The sequence below is a fragment of the Aptenodytes patagonicus genome, chromosome 1 (assembly GCF_965638725.1).
Source record: "Aptenodytes patagonicus chromosome 1, bAptPat1.pri.cur, whole genome shotgun sequence".
NCBI lineage: Eukaryota > Metazoa > Chordata > Aves > Sphenisciformes > Spheniscidae > Aptenodytes > Aptenodytes patagonicus.
Window position 1 is genome coordinate 25,612,518 of NC_134949.1, and position 20,833 is coordinate 25,633,350.

Below are 20,833 nucleotides of genomic sequence, written 5' to 3' on the forward strand. Positions count from 1 at the left end.
AGGAGGAAACAGAGGGAAAATCCACTGAAGTTTTTGGCCATCTCTCTGTGGCAGTGCACAGGCTTAATACAATACATCTAATGCAACTGGTGAAATACGCTACAAAGCTGAAGGCGAAACGACTTGCAGGGGGAGATCCAGTGTTCATAAATTAAGTGCCTCTCTGTCTTCACTGGCTATATTGAAGGCAAGCACCTTTCAAAGGGCAGTCCAATCTGTTCAGTTCAGTTGGTTCTCTCTTAGTGGTAATGCGGATGATGGCCACAGATAATACACCGCTGCCCCTGCACTAGTGGTTAGAGCACTGGGTGAGGAAGCAGTGACTTGAATTCTTGGGTTTATTCTTCCTGAAGGACTTATGCCAAGATAGGAAAAGGCCTAACCAGTAAAAGAGAGAAGTGGCTATCCTTTCCAAAAAGGCTGGGCTGCTGTGGCCTCTGGTCAGCAAGAGACCTCAGCTCTCAAGGCGACAAGAAGCCTGACTTTCACCTTGTAGTTATAGCATTTAGTGGAGGGGAAGGAGGGCAAGGGAACAGCCTGAAGTCTGGTGTCTCCTTCTAGGTCTGGTTTTTGCTTTTTATTCAGAGACAATCTAATTTGAGAGGTGAGGAAGCTGCATCTGGAACCTCAATTCCAGCAAACTGTGCTAATTTGCAGGAAAATTGCACCATACTGCAGGAAGAAGAAAGGAGCTGTAGGACGTTAGATAGATAGAGCAGTTACAGTTCATGTAGGAGCCTGCAACTTTGGAGACTGTAAGCTGTAAACTTTGGAGTGTGTAAGATGGAGAATGCAAATAGGTAAAATGAAATTTGAATGTATTTCAAAAGGGCATTATAATGGAAAAGTATTGTTTGACGGTATATTTCATTTCATTTTAACTAATTAAATAGCAGTGGATGCTTCCTTTGAAAACAAAAAAACCCAACAAGTGATACTTGAGCCTGATGAACACGATATGATGCACTTACGCAGAGAGAGACAGCCCTGCTCCTCATACACACCAGCACTTCTGTGCTCTGTTTCCAGAAAAAAGCCAATGATTTCTGACAACTAGAATAGCCACTTCATGGGTTATAGAAAGATGTCAGAGGGAAGAAGAAAGATGTTTGGGAAGTGAAAGGGACTTTTTTTTTCCTGAAAGAGACTTTTTTTTTCCTGACTGCATCTCTGACTTTAAATCAGCCAAGTGCATAAGCCTGTAAATTGCAGTGTCTTCAGTTCCCAGCAACCTCAAGCTTAGGTAGAATCAGGTCCTAAGTGTGTGTATTATTATATCTTAGGTTAAAAGAGCATCTACGTAAGTGTACTCCTATAATGTGCCAGTTTATTATAAAAGCACGCACAAAACTTATACAATTATGTGAATGCTCTGGGCTGCTCAGCAAACAGAAAGTGGTTTGTGTTTTAAAGAACATATACAAAAGGGTGATGAGGGTATGCAGGTGCAAGCCTGACATTTAAAAAAGTGATTACAACTGTTTTTTCTCCATCTGTTATTGTTGGGTTGGTTTTGTTTGTAACTATTCCATCTCTAAGCATATATTCTGGCTCCATTATGCAGTATCATTATGACACAAAAAAGAAACCTAACATCATCCTCCCAGGGACACGGATTCATCATACACCACGGTGCAGTCACCTCTGGGAATATTATAAGGAACTCATCAGCTAGGCAGAAAGCAAGAAAGTGTGACATTGTCGTGGTTTAATCTCAGTTGGCAACTGAGCACCACGCAGCCGCTCGCTCACTCACCCCCGGTGGGATGGAGGAGAGAATCAGAAGGGTAAAAGTGAGAAAAACTCGTGGGTTGAGATAAAGACAGTTTAATAGGTAAAGCAAAAGCCGCGCACGCAAGCAAAGCAAAACAAGGAATTCATTCACTACTTCCCATCGGCAGGCAGGTGTTCAGCCATCTCCAGGAAAGCAGGGCTCCATCACGCGTAACGGTTACTTGGGAAGACAAACGCCATCACTCCAAACGTCCCCCCCTTCCTTCTTCTTCCCCCAGCTTTATATACTGAGCATGACGTCACATGGTATGGAATATCCCTTTGGCCAGTTTCGGTCAGCTGTCCTGGCTGTGCCCCCTCCCAGCTTCTTGTGCACCTCCAGCCTGTTCAGTCAGTAGAGCATGGGAAGCTGAAAAGTCCTTGACTAGTGTAAACACTACCTAGCAACAACTAAAACATCGGTGTGTTATCGACATTGTTCTCACCCTAAATCCAAAACACAGCACTGTACCAGCTACTAGGAAGGAAATTAACTCTATCCCTGCCGAAACCAGGACAGACATGAAGGAAACTGATTCACCAAGGACAAATGTGTGAGCACCAGTGATGCACTGTGCTGCTTGAAGGAAGCTGTGGAGGTGTTCTGAGACAGCATGCTGGCAAAAGGTGATTTCTCATATTATCACGTTAACGTAAAACGTGAATGCTAGGACAAATACAGAGCATCCACTAGAAGCCATTAGTTGGGTGAACAGGTGATGCTGTGCAGCTGCATTGCTATGGCAGGACTGCTAAAGGCTTGATGAAACAACAGGCTCTGCTAGTCCACACTGTGCCCACAAATACAGAGGAGGCTAAAAGCAGCACAAATGCAGAATATCCGACCCTTGGTTTGCTCCAGCAGGAAAGTCAGCAGGTTCCAGCTGCTGACAATCCAGCTGGTCAGAGCTGCTCAGCAGCATGAGAAAGCAAGCGCTGCCAGCCCTCAGTGCTCTACTATAAAGAGCTTCTCCCTCAGACAGAAGCGATGAGCATGCATGACAGAAAACGAAATCAATTTATCTCAAATTGTCTGCAATAAATGTCCAAAGAAAAGCAAAACACTTTTTAATGTCCATGAAAAGCAAATAATTTTGGGTTTCAAAGTGGGATCCAGAAGCTTTGGAGGAGCAAGTGATTGATAAAACCCACAAAAAGTTGTGAACTTAGAGTAGAAGAAATCTTCCACGTCAAATTTGAATTGTAGGTGCAAATACGACAAGCCCTAGAAACAAGTCTGAGTGGCTTAAGAAGTTACTGCCCTCACACAGAAGTTTCTGACCCATTGGATCCTACTGTATTTCCATTCAAAATAATTACAGTAGTCTAAATCACCCAGATAACATTAGATTAATTCAACATGTATTTTATGTCAGGGCATGGTGGTAAGAGCTTGCCCCAGAAACACTTGCCCTAGACAGAAAGTGAGTTGATAAAATAAAAGCTACCTCATCCTTCCAGGTTCCAGATCCAAAATGAGGACATATTAGGGCTTTCAGAGAAAAGACTGCCTTTTTTTTTTTTCTGAAGAGAGAAGTTATACATTTTTCTGGGTCTCCTTATAAAAAACACATTTTGGTCTGGAATACTCCCTGCAGTCTTTCCTCCCACAGCCTCAAACAGTCAAAAAAGGGGAAATGACCTAGCACAGAAAATAATTTTCTTAGACAAATGGTTGATGATTAACAAAGTAGTAAAGGACTGAAAATCTGGGTAACTTCAGGAATGGTTGGTAGTATTCTCTTTGTCTATGCAACAACACATACACTAGGTGCTGTTTGAAAAATGATTAAATAGGGTCTTAAGTTGCCCCAAAGCATCACAGATGTGTAAGACTGAAAGGTCATCTGGGTCCTTTCCTTCATTACAGGATCAAGCATAATTAGACTATCCCTCACTAGTGCTTGTCTTCCCCATTTTTTTGAAAGAGCTTCAATGAGAGGGATTCCACAGCCTTCCTAAGCAACCTGAGTTTTGCTATTCTCCCGGTTAGTTTTTCCTAATATTGCACCTAGACCTTCTCCTCTGCAAATTAAACTGATTCATCCTTGTCACTTCAGTGGAATGGAGAGCAATTGATCCCTTTATAACAACTTTTAAATATTTGAAGACTGTTATCGTAACTCCCTTTTCTATACTAACTTTTTTCCTTCAGTTTTTTCCAATGAGTTTGGGCCTTCTTAGACTCCCATTATTCTTTTTGCTTCTTCTCTGGACCTTCTCTCAATTTGTCACTGTCTTTTCTACAAGTGTGCAGCCCAAGGATGAATACAGAAGTACAGCTGAGACCTTCCTAGTGACAAGTAGAGCAGAATAATTGCTTCCCATGTCTTACACATCATTCCTGTTAATTCACCTCAAAATGGGATTGCCTTTTTTGCAACAACAGCATATTGTTAATTCAGATGCAATTATAGCTAACTGCCATATAGCCACCTAACCAGACAGTCCCCATTTTGCATCCGTATGCTTGATTTTCTTTCCCGATTGGAGTATTTTGTGCTTACTGTTACCATTGTATTGACAAATTCTATTTGACTGATTTCAGAACATTTCTCCAATTCATCAAGCTCATTTTGAATTCTGATTATGTCACCCAAAATTCTTGCAACTTCCAGCATGGTGTCCTCCATGAATTTGCAAATGCCCTCTCTTTCTTCTGTCATCGGAGATATTAGTGAAAACACTGAAAAATATCACATCCAGGAAGAAGCTTTGTTGGATATATCTTCATAGGCTCTATGAAATTACTTTATATTTTCACATTACCATTAATTTTGTAACAGTCTCCATCATTCTTGGTTGTGCAGAAAAAGCTATACTTGCATGCATTAATTTGGATCTGGTACTACCATAGACTGAAACAATAGCTCCAGAAAGTGTAAACTGAGCCATTCATCTTAGTGAGATATTAAATATGAAGTTTCAGGACAATTAAATGTCAACAGTAATTTTCACTGATGGTCAACTTTGTAGAATCAAGCTAATATGCTTGTAATTTCTCTTGTAATGTAACATAATGAGGGGTCTGCACAGGGACAGCTAATTGCCATTGGGTATTATAGAGTGATTCCTCACCTAATTGCCAAACACTCCTAGTTTTGCCATGATAATTTTTCCAATCATTTAATAATTTTTACACACTGAAAGTAGAATAAATATTCGCAATGCATTTCTGAGTATTTTTGCTACCCACTCCATCACTGCTAAAATCCATACATTTAAATTTTGTTTAGAAACATACTCCATTGTTAATGTGATATAAATTCGTCATAACTATAATGTAGGACTGATTCGAAGTTCAATTTTAAGTGAAGGGATATCTTTTCACTGATTTCAGTTGGCTTTAGTTCAGGCTGTTAGACTAAAGTTTGAAATTTGAATGTAGGTAATTAGTTGCAGTTGTAAAATGTAGTACTTACACAGCAATAATTAAAATGTTATTTACGTAGGAATTTATCAAAATGGGATTTATCTGTGGGTGATAGCATAATAAAGCTGCTAAATGGGTATTTAATATTCATAGAGGCTTTTATTTTAAGACTATAAATCATTGCAATTTAATGATGCTTGAACAGGAAATAAACTTTCAACATAAATGACATTTTGCCTAGGATACAGAACACTTTATGAGCCAACTTCCTTATATTGACTCATGCCTATAAAGTCAATGGAGTTAAAGCAAGGCTGAATTCGCCTGCAGAGTATGAATGAGAACGTAGCCGGCTGCTTAGCTGGTATCGAAGTTCAGATACCTTGGGAGACAAAGGGAAGGGGAAGGGGAAGGGGAAGGGGAAGGGGAAGGGGAAGGGGAAGGGGGAGGGGAGGGGAGGGGAGGGGAGGGGAGGGGAGGGGAGGGGAGGGGAGGGGAGGGGAGGGAAGGGAAGGGAAGGGAAGGGAAGGGAAGGGAAGGGAAGGGAAGGGAAGGGAAGGGAAGGGAAGGGAAGGGAAGGGAAGGGAAGGGAAGGGAAGGGAAGGGAAGGGAAGGGAAGGGAAGGGAAGGGAAGGGAAGGGAAGGGAAGGGAAGGGAAGGGAAGGGAAGGGAAGGGAAGGGAAGGGAAGGGAAGGGAAGGGAAGGGAAGGGAAGGGAAGGGAAGGGAAGGGAAGGGAAGGGAAGGGAAGGGAAGGGAAGGGAAGGGAAGGGGGACAAAAGTCTTTGAAAAACTGTAAATTGTGTAATTGTGCTGAATAGATCAGTAAATTCCTAAAACTGTTACCACAATATCTAACAAATCAGTACTTTCACTTGTTTAGTAAATACGAGAGAGGGAGAAAAATAGTAAGCAGCAGTAAATGGGAGGTACTAGGCTGTGTGTGTGCAGGAAACTCTGGAGTTTCTCAGTTCTGCTAATTACACCTACTGATGACATGATGTGTGAAAACATGCCATCACAACAAGGTCCAGTATAGCATATGGGAAAAACAGCTGACCTTGAGAACTGAAGTAGTAAAAATGGCGTGAAATTCAACAATGGAATTTGTAAAATCATACATTTAGAGACTACTAGGGGGAGTTTTTGTTACTAATGAGAATCTCACCATAGGAAAAACATGGGGGAGGAGGAGAATCAGACCATGTCTGACAATCTCAGAGGACTGTAAACAGACAGTATGATGGAAAGGCAAGTGTGTTCTGAAGCTCTAACCAAGCAACTCCTAGTAAAGATAGGATAGTATTAATTTCTCTGCACAAAGTCCTGGGGACAGTTCGTCTGGGGTAAGTGCATGAGATGCTGGTCACCCATGTTGAAGACAAAAGAATTTTAGCTGAACTATGGGTGAGCAGAAAAAACTAGCGATGATCAAAAGGGGACAAGAGACTACACTATCTTGGTTTAATTTAAAAAAAACAAACAGGAGAGGGATATCAGTGCAGGAAAATATTGGCAATAGAAAAGAACTCTCCAACCAACCAATTCTATCAGAAGAACCAGATGACCTCAATGGTCTGCTAATACAGCTAGCTTGGAAATCCAGATAAGGTTTAAAAGTCAAGAGTGAGTTTTTGAGATAGTGTTTCAGTGGAACTATGAAGCACAATATCACAACTACTTTTAAAACAGTGTTTGATTAATTTTATGCAAGAGTTAGATGGCATGATTTCCTGTAACAGCAGGGTGTTGGAGTTGGGGAGTCCATATCTGGTCCCAATAAAAAAAACCTGAACAGTTCAATGAAAGGAACTTAATCACACCAGAAAATCCTACTGATTTCATTCACAGGGGCTACAGCTGAGCAACTGGGAGAGGAATATTTTGTTTCTATGAAACATTTCTCAAGGAGACAGACCAAAGCACACTGTAGTTCAGAGCTCTTCTCTATATGATCACTGAATCTGATGCAACGTGTTTCCAGTCTACCTAACCATTTGTTGAAGAGAATATGACCAACTTAACCTGAAACAAGTGACTGGAACAGAACTTACTGGTAGCTTATTATTTAGAACAAAGGCATTTATTCATGTTTAAGTTTGAAATCTGTTTATGAAGTGAATGATAAATTTTAGAGACAACAATATGACTCAGTAGCATGGGCTTTCAAAGTGAGTTTTTAACTGTGTCGGCATTTTAAAAAGGATTTTGCTATTTCAGCTACAAATCTATCTACAGGCTGCTAGCTATAAACCTGAGGTTTGAAAAATAATGTTTTCCGATGGCTGGATGCAGGATGTACTTTATTTGTATTGAGTTTCACACCAGGAAACCGTATCAAAGAAAAGCTTTTTTGCTAATAACCATGTTTCAGAGTGAATAATAAATTATGAGGAAATAGAAAATACCTTCCAATCTTTTTATAGAAGGTAGTTAATGAATACAGCACAGTGTAAATCTCACTGTTCTTCATCAGCGTTTACATTTATGCACTGTCCTGCTGAGTTGGCAAGCTCACCAGCAGGTTTATATATGTAACATTACATATAATGTAACTACATTATATGTAACACATCTATAGAGACACCAACACTCTCACAAATGGAGGGACAAAGAGAATATTCTTAATTGATTGATGGTTTTTATGGTACCAAATTGGGGCCAATCTTATACAGAATATGCACCAAAAAGCACCTTTCGTTATGTTCCATTTAACTGTGATACAACAGGTAAGTGCATTCCCTCATCGTACGTTCCTGTAAAACGTGCAGTGGGCGTGCTGGCTTTTGTGAACCCTTGCAGGCATGCCAGCTGAACGCACCATGGTAACCACGCTGGAGAGTGTCCCTGACATTTAGGAAAAGGCAGCTGGGAGAGACTGCAAGATAGTCAAGGCAACACTCAGCTGGCTCCTTCTCCATTAGTTACTTGGGAGGGGAAAGTTTCTCCTGGAAACACAGGAGATAAAGTGGCAAATTGACAAGTTACTTTGTACAGCCATTAATGAATGTCAGGGAGAAGCAGGCAACAAAACACTATACAATCATTTGATAGTAGGAAAAAGAAGAATTTTATAATGCAAAAGAGAAACAAGTCGTGGCTGCACCGTAAGAGAGGAAATAAGCCAATATGACAAAAAGTGTCAAACAGAAAGGGTAGGAAGATTGCTCTAGAGAAAGGGATGGAGTGAGAAGACCCAGGAAGTCATCCAGAAAAGCTCTTTTTAGCACATGCTCCACAGCTTCTCTAGACAAAACAAACGATTTCAAAGGGAAATTCAGATGTGTGATCAAGCCACTGCAACAGATTATCATCTATTCTTTTTATGCAGAGGAGAAGGAGTATTGTTCTCATTTTGATCAGATACACATGGTATGGTCACATTAGGACTGGCAGGTGTACAGATCTCTTCTTGGTGGTTAAATGTGTTGGTAAAGATTAGTTACAATAACATACTGAATCTGTTTGAAGCAGGTACTTACAGCTGAAGAAAATGAATGGTTGCATTATTTAAAGTATGTGCCCCCTCCCCAAGAAAACATGTTACATACTGTCTATTGCCTGTTTGTGCTGGTCTCCTTCGATCTGTTCTGGATACTCTGAAAGCAGGTAAAATACAGATTAAAGAGGTAATGTGCTAGTGCTCCTATGTAGAGCGCTCTGTTCATACCACATACCACAGCCCTACTGTAAAGCAAGCTTTCATGAGGATGTGTTTGAATAATAATAAAAAAAAATCTCCTTGCTTGTAATTTTTCACTGACTAGCACTCCAGCCATAAATATTTGCTTTCCTGAAAACTTACAGAAAAAATATAGCTTAAAAAAAAAGAGATCAATCATACTGTACTACGTATATGCAAAGTGGTCAGAACATGTACAAGCAGGCAGAAAATCCACTCTATTCTGAAATAGGAGAAAAGAATTTATGAACCCTTGACCCAGTATTCCTAAATACTCCAGCAACAGTGTTTTTTTCACTTTTTCCCTTTCAGTTACTCAGGCAGGGTAATGCAAGGTGGGCTTTTTGTTGTTGTGTGCTTGGTTTTGCCAGTAACTCAGTAAAAATAATTGTTGTCAGTCTACAACCATGCACCCAAGCCCTAAATTGACTCCTTACACAGCTAGGGAAATACCAGAAGTTTGAAAACAAATTTCAAAGTCCTCACATGTAAATGATTCATCTTTCTCTTTTCCAGCATTCAACACATTGTCCCTCTCTTTGCTTTTCCATTTTTAATATCTTCATTTTCTTAACTGCCTTTTAAAAATGTCTCTGGTTAACACAGTTTTCATCAGATAAAGCTCACTGACAGAGAAGGCACTGACAGAGAAACACCACATTCAGAGGGAAAACAGCTTAGCTCTTAAATGCAGCATCTATGACAAAGGATGGAAGAAGACAGTCAGTTGTTTCTGTGGCTCCTAAAATAGGATCCATGCCAGGCAATATCAGAGCAAGCTATAGTTTAATTTCTCATAAAGAAAGCTCTTGGAAGAGAGCAGAAAGAGGCCGCCACAGGACAAATATGGAGTTTTTTGCAAGCACAACTGTTGAAGCATAGCAAGAACTAGCTAAATATGTATGCAGCTAGATGCTCTGACCTGGCTTTTCACAAAAAAGACTTTGTGCACCTTTCACAGCTGAAAGAGATGCTCAGAACTGAACTTCTGCAATTCTGGCAACCAACTAATGGAGGGAACAGTTCACCTGATACATCCAGTGGACACACAATGCCACAGCCACTTTCCCGTGGACTGCTGCAAATTAACAGTTACAGACTTTGACAGCTTTCAGCAGGACTTTCTCCACAAGAAGGGATGACTTTAAATGTGGAAGAGTGGTTTCAAAAGCACTGCAATTGTAGAAAAAGGCAAAGGGAAGAAAGGCTGTGAAATTCAAGTACAGGGGCACAGAGCCTTAATTTGGAATCATACACTTTCTTTGGGATGTAAGCAGCTTTTTTACATGCCTACTATTTCTTCAGGGTGGTGGAGAAAGCTTGCTACCCTGGTAGAGAAATGGGGCACAGATTTCTTTGGGAAAACTTCCTAGAATGGATCTCCCCCTTGTAAATAATAAACTGCGTAACTCTCCTGTATGATTCAGGTTTCTTAGAACTGTGCTAACGTGCCAGTCATGATACTGCATATAAGCCAACTGTATATAAATAAACACCACATATCATCCCTCAGAAACTCTTGACAGAAAGTATTCTGTGTACAAATAAAAATGATTTCTGCCCCTTGCTAATTTACCCTCTTTGTCGTGAATTACTACCACTCACAGCAAGCCTGCAGACCGAACTAGCTATTGCTGACACCTGCACAACCTCCTGGCCTACGTAACAGTGAGCGGGTGGAAAGAAGCGCAACAACCGTGCTAATACTTCACAAGAGAGTACAGGGTCCAGCCACTAAGCTACAAACTGGGCTGGCTCTAACATGCGGCTGAAGATAAGTAGCAGCTTATTTTTACCTCTGAAATGAGAAGGTGACATTCTTTACACATGACAGGGGCAGACCTATGGAACTGGAAGTGCCATTTCTACAAGTTAATTTTAGGAAGGTCAGGATTTTTCAGTGGTTTAGGTTTTTTTCAGCAAATGCTGATTCTTCTAAAATAAAACTGCTGATGGGTTTCCCTCATTTCTCAATTTGAAAAGTTTTGGAAAAAATATTATTTTGTGGGAAAATGTCACATTATAACATTTGAAAATGAAATTCCAAAGTACAGCATGAAAACGTGATTTAAGTTCATTTACAGTAATTTGCAGTAACTTAGCATTCAAAATTTAAAAATTGAAAGAGTATGTGCTGCCCCTCCTATGCTCTGCTTAACTAAGTCAGGTGCACTTGCAAAGTATCAAGCACACATCCCTCACTGAGCTTGCGGTGGTTGTGGCTTCAGGGGCACCTAAGCCTACATGAGAGCTTTCTGCTGTCAAAGAGGGAGGCCACACTCCTCCTGCCCCCTCCTTCTCAGGATCCTTCCTCTTACCCTTCATCCTCCTTCCCTCTGTGCTCCTAGTCATGCAGACTTGTCTAACCATGCCTTTTGGAGGACTGCTTTAACCCTTATTGACCCATGGAAAAACTATCTAGAAAGGTTTGCTTTATATTGAATTAATGAGTTACAGCAAGGTCATGAATGGCTTCAAATTTGTGAGTATGTTGCACAGAATTAGTTATTGCCCTTATTCCAGTACATTAGTAAACTGTGCACACTGAAATGAATGGGATTTGAATACATGAGGAAAAAAACCAAAAACTGTTATAAATACAGCAGAATAGCCTTTGAGTAAAAATGATTGTAAGAAAGCCCTAAACAAATAGGCTGTAGCAGGTGAGTAAAGCAAGGCCTTCTGTAAACATAAGCAATGGGAGAATTATTTGCTGGGCTCTAAACTTCACAAATCCATAAATCATATTGATATGGAGGTGATGATAATCTCAAAGTAATCTGTGCATTTTGTAGGCAAGTAGTCCTCAAGAACATATCCTTCCCACTGTAGCATAGACTGAATGCACTTGTAAATGAGAAATCATTCAGTAGTATATACATGAGGATACTTTTATGATCGTTTTGAAGGGCAAAGAGGCTTAACCAGAGGCTGTAGTCCACTGTGAGATATCCACAATCTGCTTTTTTCATTTTACTTTGGTGTATTCCCAAAGACAAAAGCCTTTAATTTCCAAATGCATTTGCTTAATGGCTAGTCTCTACATCTTTCTGACCCCTGGCCAGACCTTTTCAAAACAGCAGTGCCACACTATGCAAATAGCTCACGCCTTGATTTCTGCACTTCAGAAACCAACCCTCCTGCGTTTGAATAATCTAGTTGATGCTCAGAATGAGATGCTGTGCCGTTTCTGAAAATGACCCAGCTGTTTCCTTTGCTTATAGCATTTAAGGAGTGAAATGGGGGAAGAAACAGGTCTTATCAGAGTTCCTTATCAGGAAACCCTGGCAAACAGATCACTTAAATCTTTGTTGACATAAAAATGCTGTAATTTTACCAGTGAGGAGCCAAATGACTACCAACATGTGGTTCTTCATACCTGTCCTACAAGCATCCAACTTTGAAAGGTCCTTGAATATGGGGTCCTCTTACCTCCCCTCCAAAAAAACCCCTTGTAACAGTTTTCCACTCAGTTTATCCTACAAATATTGACTGAATCAAAGCTAAATAAATTACACTTTGCTGCTAGTAGTCTTCTACTGCTCAAAGATCAGCTCTCCTGATTGAAAAGAAAGGAAGTTTGAAACAGACATTTCTGAACCATATCACTTCATATAAATTCAAAAGTCTGATCACAAATATACTGAATAGATACCTTATTTGTGTTGAGTTACATGCTTTGTGTTGTTGATTCAGTACACTGAGATATCTTAAAAGGGATTTCTCTATGGCCAGCAATGCCAGCATGTAGCTTCCTGATTGAGGACACCTTGTCTCTTTGATGTAAGCAGATGCATAACACAGTAATTTCTGTTGCTGAATCATCAGCGTTCCCAAAACCGTAATAATGTCATAGGCTTTTTAATTAATGAGCTTGTGAATTTAGTGACAAAACACTGGAACCATGAGTGACTGTGTGATCTGGGGGATGTAAATACATGCAATGTGCTATCATGCAAGAAAAGGTATGACAGCCTTTGAAGCATAAGGTCTACTAAAAAAGAAAAGACCCTCTGCAGAGCTATTTTTATATGAGTTAATAAAAGAATGCATGTTATTTTGATTTCTTATGCTGCATCCTTTACAGAAGGAACCCACAGGGCCCAAGAGTATAGGTTTTTCTTTATTACTCACAACAAATACAGCACATCAGTCATGAGTATACTTGGTGAATGTAAAACACAAAGTGATTTATTTCACAGGAGGTGATAAAAAGACCAGATCTTCTCACAAAGTTATGCTGATACTGCCGTGGTAGTTAGCTGGCAAGAAAAAATGTGAACTTAATTTGGTGTGCATCATCTCCCCAGAGCACGGTTTTATCCATCCAGTGAAGGCCGGAGGTTTCATCAGCTTTTGGCCAGGGCTCTCTTGGAGACATTTCAGCTTGGTCTGGTAGAACTGTCTATTAAATCAGTCAGTTCAGCAAGCAGTTCCTGGATCCCACCTCCAGCAAGCTCCTGCTGGTGCCTCCCGCTCTCCCACACAGCCTGATTGTCAGGATTTGGCTCACAAAATGGCTCCTCTACCATACTCCACCCTGACCTGCAATGGACAGGACCCAGACCCTACGCCTCTACCCTCTAGCTCCCTTTGCCCTGCTCCTGGAGCTGTCTCATAAGGAGCATGCACGGGTGCCCACGCTCACACAAGCACTCTTCAGCACAGCTTCTTCCCCACTGCAGCTGCAGGGCAGAAAGCAACGCCTGTATGCCTGGCCTTGTCCATCCTCCCAGCAGATGGCTGCTGAAAAGGGAGACAGGGTGAGGATGAGGGGAGAACCTGAAACCTTCCAGTTTACCAGGATCAAACTGTGGGGTAATAGAAGCAGGAGACGTTTCACAAAATAAGCAGAATTAGCTACCAATGTCAAAATCATTTTCCTGAGTCACAGCTGAGGTAGAGAAGAACCTTGCTCACTTTTTAGGCTGAGCGAAAAGCAAAATACTCCTGTAAACTGTTATGGATATAAGCAACAACCTACTTTCCCATAAACTTTATGAGCAGTGACTTTGCAGTAGAATCTCCTCAGTACTCCAAGATGACAGAACAACATTTGAAATTAAAACATTAGATCTTGTTTGGGCAAGAAAGAGAATTACATTTTCTCAGTAACACTGAAAATAAGGCCATTTTCATTTCTGAGCCAAACTACAGGCATCAACATTTGAAGCCATCAGTGCAAATTTCCAGGACTTGGGGTGGCAAAAACAGCCTTTCAACGGACAACTAAGGCTTTGTCTGCGTAGTGATAGTAATGGGGAATGATAAACTAGGGGGACATCTCCAGGGGGTCTTGAATCAGACATAGAATGATAACAATTTTAAGCTTAACAAGATTAGTTCAATGTTCAACATGGGAGCAAAACCAACAAGCCATTACGTTTAGCCGTTGTTATGGTGAAAAGTATTGGTGCAAGGGCCAGAAGAGCATCACCAGCATACTGCCAAGTTTTACTACTGAGATCCACCAGATACTAAAAATCATCTGAAAAGATCATAATTAATCATCCTGATAGACAACGAGTTGTGTGTGAGTCAGCAGCGTGCCCTTGCAGCCAGGAAGACCTAGAAAGTACAGGGCTACATCAGCAAGAGTGCAGCCAGCAGGACAAGGGAAGTGACTATTTCCCTCTACTGCACACAACTGAGGTGACATCAAGAATGTGGAGTCCAGTTTTGACTTCCTCCCCAGCCCAGTACGAGACGGATATCAACAAACTAAGGGCCACTGAGATGATCAGGGGGTTGGAGGACTTCACGTACAAGGACAGGCTGAGGCACCTGAGTTTGCTGAGGCTGGAGAAGAGAGGGGAAACCCAGCTGAAGTCTACTGCTATGTAAAGGCAATCTACAGAGCAGTGCACAGGGAAAGGGCAAGAGGCAATGGTCACAAGTTGCAATAAGAGAAACTGCAGTTGGGTAAATGAAAAAAATTCTTCAAAATGACAGTGGAACACATTGCCCAGGCTGCATCATCTCCTTTCTTGGAGATTTTCAAAACTCTGCTGGACAAGGTCTGAACAACCTGCTTCAGCTTTGAAGTTCGCTTTGCTTGGAGCAGGGGGTTGGACCAGATGATCTCCAAGGGCCTTCAAACCTAAACTATTCTGTGATTCTGTGATTCATGAATCTTCCCCCCAGAGAAAAGGGAAATATGATTCACATTCTCCTTGCAAACAACAAAATTGTTCTTTGAATACCCAGGGACCCAGGAGTTTATACTAAAATCACCCTTTGCTCAAGATCAGAGTTGCCAGTATTTATAAGGCGATTGTGTATCAGTGTATCACATAATGAATGGCAGCACAAACTGAACTTAATACCCCTGAATGATGAGACAAAGAACACTAAACTGGCTGTGCTATTCATTTACATCATAGCAAATTCAATTTTTAAAAACCCTCAGCTTTTGTAATTCCTGGAAGGCTGTTTAGAATTTGTTGCTTTTAGCAGAATTCAGGTCTGTTTTTTTCCCCTAAACAACGTAACTTGTTTGTTGTGAACAAGAACCCAAATCCCAAGAGTAAAAACCCAACAGAAAGAAATTTCACTAGGAAAAAAAAATTTTTTTTATGGTATCATTTGATAATTCTACATGTGAACATTCAGACTTGGAGTTTTCACGGACTACTATCAACCAGCCATGTTAAAAAAAAAAACCCAGCATTATATCATTCCTTCTGGCAAAAACAATGCAGATAAACAAAGCATCAATAAAAATTAATCTTTCATCTGTATGATAGAGAAATAATTGAAGCTCATATTGCTCACTTTAGTTTGAAATGATATGAGATTGCCTAACCTTAGTGGTGCAGCTAAATAATGTCTAAATGATCTTTGGTGATCAATTAGTATGTAACTGATTTGAGGAAATGAACTTTCTCAGTAGACTTGTTTTTTCTACAACAAAAATGGTTGGATTCACTTTTGGTACATGACAACATTTGAAAATAATCATGTTGCTATAAAATTTTTATTTCTGTCACTGTTTTAATTAAAAATACAATGAAAGGTTGTTAAAATAAAGTCATTTTACTAATGAACTAGCTTCAAGAACCACTTATTCCTGAAAAAATTGGATGCATCTGTAACATGCACTTGTACTTTCCACTTCTTTAACATTGTATTTATTTATGCAAATATATGCAAAGTCAGGACACAAAAAAACTAAATCCATGCTTGCAACTGTAAGATTTGTCTATGGCTTAAAGCAGAGCCCTTAGAAGTACTACAAAATGTTTCCAGTAACATTTATGCCTTCATTAGGCCTTTACCTGAGAGTAAAAATCTGATGATGAGTCACATAAATTACAGTTCAGAAATTGCATGATTTCAGCAGGTAAGATTCAAGTTATTTCACTAGTTCCATTGTACTTTCATCTCACAGCACCATCCCAGTAAAGGAGTGTATTGACCCACTGTGGCTAATGTATATGAAATTTCTTATTTGATATAGAGAATTACATCTGCTCAAACTCAGATTAGTTTACCAAGCCAGTTAGATTTTTCTTAGTTATGGTGGATTAAACTGCATGCTTGCAGGATCCCAAGGCCCACTCATAACACTTCATTGACACACAGAGGCTAATTTTTCAGGTCTTTCAGTGAGCGGGTTGTAAGACAGAAGAATATAACTGGTGTCTGAGGAACGGATGAACTGACAAAGCACAGGTCACCTATTCAGAAATGTGCATGTTGGTCTAAGCCTCAAAACCGCAAGTCTGAGCTAGGTGTTGTAGTTATATATACAGTACTTGATATGGCTTGCCCCAGGAATAAAATGATGAGATTAAGATAAATAAATAAATTATTATAAACAAATGAGATCAAAATCAATATGCCTCAGCCTCTAGACTTCTGTGCCTCCAACGCACAATGTTAAAATTTTGTAATTTTTCTTCACATTCAGGAAGACTGTTGCTTTTTAAGTGAACGCTGAATTCGTGCATTCCCTTCACGACATGAACCAACTACCTGGTATTTCAGGAAAGTTTGCTGATACCACATACGCTGAATGAATATATACCATATATGCTGAAACATACCACACGGCTCGCAATACAGTTGGCAGCCCTAGACACGGAGTATCTGATTATGTACCTTACACAGCCCCCTCCAAAAGCTTTGAAAATCCATGTCCGGCCATGCCTGGAGCTGCCTGCGTTGTGAGTGCCGGGGGCACGCTGAGCCCAGGGCAGAGGGCCTGGTGAGGCAGCAGGAACAGGGGCAGGGTGCTGCTGGGGCAGGGTGCTGCTGGGGCAGGGTGCTGCAGGGGCAGGAGGCTGCTGGTCAGGGTGCACACCGCTGAGCGGGGCTCCTCTCACGTTCGGCTACCCTATGCCATCTCATGCACCTGACTACGTAGGTCCGAATAGGGAGAAAGGCTTTGCCAACAGTAGAGTCACTAGGGCAAGGCACATGAAGTGAAATGACTACATGAAGGTATCTCACACATTAAGGGAGAGAACCAACAGGTCTGAATCCTCTGGCTTGCAGAGTCTTTGCCATTTTGCCATCCAGAATATCCAGTAAACGTGACCTGCCGCTGCTGCAGCAGCTGCACAGTGGGTGGGTGCTCTGTGCAGGCTAGGGAAGAGCTCTATCCTCCGATATCCTATGCAAACCCCATTCAGTATTCTTTAAAGTAAACTCATAAATTGCCCTCTGGGCACCTGTAATCCTGGAGGCTTATCCCTGCATTCCCCTAACTGTAATACTAAAAAATGAATGGATTTTGAACATGAAATATTGTATTGATTGATCTTATGCTTGGATTTTGCAGTACAATGTGTGTAAGTAGGAGTTTTCATTATAAATCTCATTTTGAAGGGTTTATGACTAGCCCATTTCAATTCTCTCTAGGCTCAAAACTTGTTAGATATGTTTTACCCTGGAAGATAAAAACTGTCTCAAAAATGAGAAAGAGAGTGAGAGAAAGAAAAAGAATCGTGTAACTTTCTTTAACTGCAGGAACATATTTTGAACCAAATATATGAAACACTGAAATTTGACAGTCCTTATTTCTTTTCATAAATTGGTGTTTTTTGAAACAGGAACTTGAATCATTAAAAATGTAAGAGTCTATGCACATCCTCAGGAAGTCCCTTCTTACATTCTGGGTAAAATACACCTATCATTTAGGACAAAATTACCTTTTCAATATTACTGAAAGTGGCTTGACTCTTACAAGGAGGCAAATTGTGAATTTCCCATAGTCCTTCTGTGATGAGGCAAAGGTCGTGCAGAATTTAAGGGTATACCTTTCTTACTTATGCAAATGAGAGAGCCCAAATGACTGATTTTTTAGGAGAATCAGGGTGGGAGCTGGAAAGGATGCTCAGGGGCTCAGAAGCAAAGTGCAGAAGTTCATATGCAGTATATGGATATGTTCTTACCCACATAACATGCTGTGCCTTGCTCTGGCCTTTCTGTCTGCTTTTCAAACTTGCCAGAACAGTAATATTCAGATGATAAAAGAGCACCTAACAATTTATTGGCCCAGCCTTCATCAAGTAAGTGATGTCTCATGGTTAAGGTTTTCAGGATGAGAACTTTCTCTTTCCAAAAGTAACAGATGTAAGAAATGAAAATAGTCTCTCCTGTTGTAACGTTCCTGCAATTTTTCAGACTCCATTTCCTACATTTTTACTTCAGCAATTGTTTAGGCATATTGCAAGTGGTATACAGACATAACAGGCTCTTGATGTTATAACAATGAACGTAAAAATGTCAAAGCAAAGTAAGTTCTTCAACAGGCAGTTTTGCTTACCTGTATATGACCAATCAATCTCTTCAATCAATTTCCGCTGTTGCCTATAGTATCCGTACACCAAATCTGCAAAATAGCAATGAATTTACAATATAAAAACCAGAAGCCTAACAGGAACATGAAGTGTAGATAACAACCCCCCCTCCAACAAGATAATCACTGTTTTAATTACTGATGAATTATTTACTTTGTCCGTATCTTGGACCTTGAATGGTAAGTATTGGTTAAACAAAATATAAATACCATCAACATTGTAGCATATAAAGGATACAAATGAGGCAAACAGAAGTGCTTTTCAGTTTATCTGAACGTAATTTGTTATTCCATTTTTTACTCTTAGCTTAAGACTTGACATATGTATACTGGTAAGACTAATGGTTTATTCTCCCAAAATTTCATTCCACCCAGTTTTCTTTCTTTATGTTCATGTCTATTTTCTTTATGTTCCACCCAGTTTTTTATGTTTCTTTCTTTCTTTCTTTCTTTCTTTCTTTAGTTCTTTCGTTCTTTCATTCTTTAATTCGTTCTTTCGTTCGTTCTCTCTTTGTTCGTTCTCTTTCGTTATTTCTTTCATTCTTTTCTTTTCTTTCTGTTCTTTCATTCTTTCTTTCTTTCCATTTTTCACCACAGTCATACTTTCTCTTTTAAAATTAATACAACTCCCCCTTGAAGAAACCATCTTCTGTGACGTCCTTTAGAAAGAACCAATCTAGATTACTTGGAAGTCAATGCAAGTCAAACTTTCACTTCAGTGTGGTCAGGACTTTATATATTTTCTCTAACTTTGTACTAGTGATACCATTTATAGATAGTGAAGAAAATATTCTAAAACGTTATTTCACTGTGTACTATCATCAGCAATATTATAGCTGATATCTCCATAAACTTTATGGAGAGAGAAGGCTAGATATTAGATAATTTTTAATGACATATTTCTCTAGAGAGAAATATCTAACTGTATAAATACTCACTGATTTATTCTGACTAATGAATAACCTTCACCCTTATCCTTTTTATGCCAGTACAACTCTAGCAACACTACTGATGTGTGCAAATAGATGACTATGCCCCCTAATACTTATTAATATATGTAAATTGCAGATATAGGTTTTTTGAGACCGTCATTTTGAGAGTCATAATGTTAACTAGCTTCATTAAATACTGTTCTAGAGAAGCACAATACAACCTCTTTAAGAAATAATTGCATATGAGCACGTTGAGCACACATATGGATTGCTTCCTTGAGAAAGCGCCACAGAATTCTGCTCACATTCTGCAACAAATACAATTTAATGAAACAGTTTCATAGCATCCGTTTCTTTTTCTTTAACGTGGAAAAGTATGTAGTGCTGATTAAAGGATGTTAAATCATAATTGCTCTTTGCAAGGTTAGAAACGTTCTGTGTCTTACAATGACTTTCTGTTATGTATCTCAAGTCCATATGTTTTAATAACTTCATCAGGACTTCTGCCTCCTCCGTGAAATTGTGATTGCCCTTAAATGTTTTTCTCTTCCCCTCCCCGCCAAAAAAAACCCTTGCAACACTTCGCAACATTCACTCATGACTAAGATTTTTACAAAAAGATCAAACCTTACATGTAAGTAATGGCACTGAAAAGGGATTTACATACACCAGCATTGTCTTTGGAGCACATTTTCAAGTCAATGTGCATTGTGCCTGCTTCTTTAATTAATTATGTAAAAGAAAGCTGTTTAAGTTCTGATTCACAGGTGTTAGTTGCTGTCTCCAGTTTCCTCCTTTATCCATTGTCCTCCTAATTGTTACTTCAAACAATTAGCTGAGCATTCATATGCTAACTAAGCAGGGTTTGGGCGTGAGAGCGTCCCACTACTTTATAAATTCCACATGGAGGTCTGATGGACAAGAAGTGATAGCTTCAATGAACAAGAAAAAAAGGGGCAAGGTTCACTTTTTTGGTGCATTACACACTTATAGACCCCGTAAATCTTACGGAAAGTCTTTATAAATGCCAGGAGACGTTAGGAGTTCATACACCTTCTTTCCTCCGCTATTCACCTATTGTGCTCCCACAGCCCCTTCACAGCACACTCACAGCCATGCGCCTTCTCACATCTGCAGGGATTGTCAGCAGTTTTAGTCTTGCCTCTTTCCACTACAAATATGTGGCAAAATTGGGGAAGGAAAGCAAATTTCATCTGGGGAAGGAAGCGACTGAGGAATCATAGCTAGCACGGGCGTCAGAGAAAAGCCG

The 20,833-nt window shown here is 40.0% G+C and overlaps 1 protein-coding gene across 7 annotated transcripts in view; it reads right to left on the reverse strand.

Annotated features, from left to right (window-relative positions):
- The window catches only part of PTPRZ1 (protein tyrosine phosphatase receptor type Z1), a 146,872-nt gene that overhangs the window by 87,276 nt on the left and 38,763 nt on the right, over positions 1-20,833 (reverse strand). For all 7 annotated transcript variants that reach the window (XM_076330130.1, XM_076330121.1, XM_076330105.1 and 4 more), the window contains exon 2: positions 18,599-18,664. In XM_076330130.1, coding sequence (XP_076186245.1) covers positions 18,599-18,664 — 66 coding nt within the window. The remainder of the gene's footprint in view (positions 1-18,598; positions 18,665-20,833) is intronic.